The 4,018-nt window shown below is 41.5% G+C and overlaps 1 protein-coding gene across 1 annotated transcript; it reads left to right on the plus strand.

Moving 5' to 3' along the window:
- Positions 1-7: 7 nt before the first annotated feature.
- LOC135246282 (zinc-binding protein A33-like) lies at positions 8-2,274 on the plus strand. Its single transcript, XM_064319771.1, has 3 exons — positions 8-656; positions 1,005-1,123; positions 1,717-2,274. The coding sequence occupies exons 1-3, from the start codon at positions 424-426 to the stop codon at positions 2,265-2,267; spliced, it is 903 nt and encodes a 300-aa protein (XP_064175841.1). The 5' UTR covers positions 8-423; the 3' UTR covers positions 2,268-2,274.
- Positions 2,275-4,018: the final 1,744 nt, after the last annotated feature.

The raw sequence follows: 4,018 nt of genomic DNA on the forward strand, positions 1-4,018 counted from the left end.
TATACACAACTGTGAGAATGCTGGGATGTTCATTGCTTAATTATCTCAGGAGTCACACCTGTGTGGAAGCTCCTGCTTTCAATATTCTTTGCATCCTTCATTTATTCAAGCGTTTCCTTTATTTTGACAGTTACCTGTACATTACAGTACCTTCATTGCTCTTTGTGGTGTGGGGATGGCTGGTTTAAGCAGCCACACCTGCCCTGGGTCAAGCTAATTAGACCTGGCCAATTGGATAATTGGTTAAGAATTAGATAATTGGCCAGGCTAATTGGACCCAGGAACAGGAGTGGCTGCACCTGTGCGTAGTGAGGTAATCGGTGCACACAGGTTAAATCTGCCATCCCCACACACACCAGGGAGCTTCGGTCATGACTGGGTTACATCTGCTCACTTTGGCTGTTACCATCTTGCCAAACCCTCATGAAAATAAATCTGGACTGTTGGAACATCATCTCCCTGTGTCTCGGTGCTGGAGGGCCCCAAGGAAAGCCACTTTGGTGGCCTGTGGCAGGCGTGTTTGTCACACTCTTGTTTTTCACTTATTATAACTTGTCTCTCATGATGTTCTCTACTGAGTACGTTTATACATGTATACATCTTATCACAATTGTGCTGTTATGTGTTTTTCAGAGCTACAAGAACATCAAGGAAAGGTATGTAGACTGACCTATTTTCAAGTGTCTGTTTAAGTCTCTTCAAACCCTAAATCTGGGGCAACATAGCTCAGGAGGTAAGAGCGGTTGTCTGGCAGTCGGAGGGTTGCCAGTTTGATCCCCTGCTCTGGGTGTGTCGACATGTCCCTGAGCAAGGCACCTAACCCCCAATTGCTCCCAACGAGCTGATTGGTACCTTTCGTGGCAGCCTTTCACCGTTGGCGTGTGTGTGTGTGTGAATGGGTGAATGAGAGGCATCAATTGTAAAGCGCTTTGGATAAAGGCGCTATATATAAATGCAGTCCATTTACCATTTAAATCTTGAGTGACTCCTGCTTGTCATTACAGAGCCCAGTGCACACTGCAGGATCCAGAGCTGCTCTCAGGGGCACTGATAGATGTGGCCAAACACCTGGGCAACCTGAAGTTCAGAGTCTGGGAGAAGATGCTGGAGATGGTGCAGTACAGTGAGTATCTGGGGCAAAAGTCGAAATCACATTATTTGTGAACATTTAATGAAAACATCAAACTCAAAAACCGAGCTGTATGGTGTGAAAGATGAACAGTACAGAGTCACCCAGTGTCAGTTCCCTTCAAGTTTAGGAAGATCCTGGGGCTGCATTATACTGCTCAATTTAATATCAGAAAACAAGCAAGCATTAGTTAACATTAGTGAATTATTGCACTGTTTAAAACCAAATTAAAACTGTAGTTTGTAAGTTTGGAGAAAAGATTTAAAAATATTTAAAAAAACATGCCATCCCCTTCCACCCCTCCCTTGGCTCTCCCTTCAAGCCCTTCCCTATAAGGCCTAATTCATATTAGGAACTATCAGCTGTGTGAATTGTGTGCATTGAATTTGCTATGATATGTCTTAATGTATTCATTTTCATGATGCAAACAGGTATAGTATTTAAAGCGTAAATCACTTTAACTACTGTGTATTCGAATCCATAACAATGATATACACTGTCTCATGTATGTGACCTAATCTGAATAGAGTGTTTGAAATGTGCCTCTTCTCACAGCCTTTTAAATATCTTTCTTCTTGATATTTCAGCTCCTGTGGTGCTGGACCCCAACACTGCAGCCCCCTGGCTCTCTCTCTCTGATCTGACCACTGTGAGACACACAGGTACAGACCAGAAATATCCTGCCAACCCAGAGAGGTTTAGCTACATTGTGAGTGTGCTGGGATCTGAGGGGTTTACCTCAGGGACACACAGCTGGGAGGTGAAGGTGGGGAATAAATATAAGTGGGATATAGGAGTGGTGAAAGAGTCCATCAGTAGGAAGGGAAGTATAACATGCAGCCCAGAGAGAGGATTCTGGGTCTTAACGCTGAGGAATGGTGATAAGTACTATGCATCTGGAGTTACTGACCTCACACTGAAGAGGAAACCCCAGAGCATCAGAGTGCAGCTGGACTATGACAGGGGGGAGGTGTCCTTCTTCAACTCCAGTGACATGTCACTCATTTACACTTTTAAAGACACATTTACTGAGAGAGTGTTTCCGTACTTCTCTCCCTGTTTGAAACAAGATAAGAATGAAGGACCGCTGCAAATATGCCCAGTGAAAATCTCTGTGAAAGTGACGTCAAACCAGTGAAGGTATTTGTTTAAAAAAAAAGAACAAAGTAGAGATGTTGTACTTGGAAAGAACTTTTGTTGTTTCCAATGTGCCTCAGTATGCCTGGTTGCTGACTTGGGTACTCTGGGGTAGACTTGCTGGAGATGTGAATTGATGAAGGCGAGGTGGTTGTTGGCCTCCCAAAACCAAATGGGAGGCAGACATAAACTCAAATACAAGTGATCATTTGGTTAATGTAATCAGCCTCAGTATGCATGAATACTGATTTGGGACAGACCAGAGGAAGTGCAAAGGGGATGTCAGAAGAGAGCAGACATGTATACAGAGGTAACAGTTGAACAGTTGAACTGCTTGATTTCCTGCAACTTCATTGCTAGATTTTGTTCTGGAAAGGGGCTACAAATCTAGTGCTTGAACAACACTGTCTTGTGACTTACCTGCATTGCTTTTACCTCATATCTTTCATGCTGTACAGGAGACAATATTTGTTTATTAATATACATTGTTATTGATCTAATCTTTTGAACTAAGAATTTTACTTTGCAAAGGACCAAATTCCATCATACCTAAAGAATACTATAAAATAAATCAATTTATTATTATTATTATTATTATTATTATTATACTAATACTAATACTAATACTAATAATAATAATAATAATAATAATAATAATAATAAATTCATTCATTAATTGGGTTTTGTTTTGATCCAGCTAATAGGACAAATCATTTCATATAATGTTTATACATAAATCAGATTCTTCTTGTTTTATCAAATTCTTTTATAACTGATTTATTTAATTCCTGGGTGGATAAGGCAGTGTACAAGAAATGTTTGCGTATCGTGAGCTCTAGTCAGATTGATTGCATCAGTCTCCTCTGCTCTTTAGAGTTTATTTTTCAGATGCAGTGAAGAATAAATTCACCCTGTCAGCTCCATGCTGTAGGATTTACACCTGAGCCTTCAGCAGCCTCACCTGCACATGTTGTAGTCTGTATTTCCGGTCACTTGTCTCCCCAGTACTGTCTCTGTGTCTGTGTTCCCTGAGCTGCTTCACTCCCCTGTACTTGTGTGATTTCACTATTCGGGTGGTTCCGGGTTTTCGTGGTTTCCCCCCTTCTTTCCATTCTCGCCTTACTTCCTGCTTATTTCTAGTTTTACTAATTTCTACTAATCCCTACTAACTTATAGATTGTAAAGTACTAACCTCGCTAATATACTAACATGTGAATATTACTAATGGACTAACACACACTAGTTTTGGGTTTTTGATAGTTTAGATCACTATACTAATACATTAACCAGACTCCCCTTTTCCATGCTGCGCTGTAGCTCCGCCCCTTTTCTTTCTAGCCTGCTCTAACGCTAAGTTCTGCAATTGCCTGCACCTGTCTCTTGCTCTAACTGCACCTCTCTCTCTCTGCACGTGTTTACCTGCTTCACCCAGGCCGTCTATTATCATTGTTGTCTATGTGATTCCAGTCCACGTTTTGTCAGTCCCCTGTCATTGAATTAGTTTTCCTAATGTTCTTCACCTGGATGTTGTTTGTTACTCCTCCCTCACTCACTTAACCCCTCCTTGATTGTTATCTTCCCCAGTGTATAAATGTCAGTCTTTTCCACCTGTTCAATGTCAGAACGTTGATCATATTCATTGTGCTGATTATTTGTAAGCCTTTGTTTATTGAGATTCCTGCGACACCCCTTTGCCCGACTTCGAGTTTGCCTGCCCCTTTTGGTTTTGTTTGCTTCTGGTTCGACCTTCGC

The sequence above is a fragment of the Anguilla rostrata genome, unplaced genomic scaffold (genome assembly GCF_018555375.3).
Source record: "Anguilla rostrata isolate EN2019 unplaced genomic scaffold, ASM1855537v3 scaf0136, whole genome shotgun sequence".
In the NCBI taxonomy this organism is placed as follows: domain Eukaryota; kingdom Metazoa; phylum Chordata; class Actinopteri; order Anguilliformes; family Anguillidae; genus Anguilla; species Anguilla rostrata.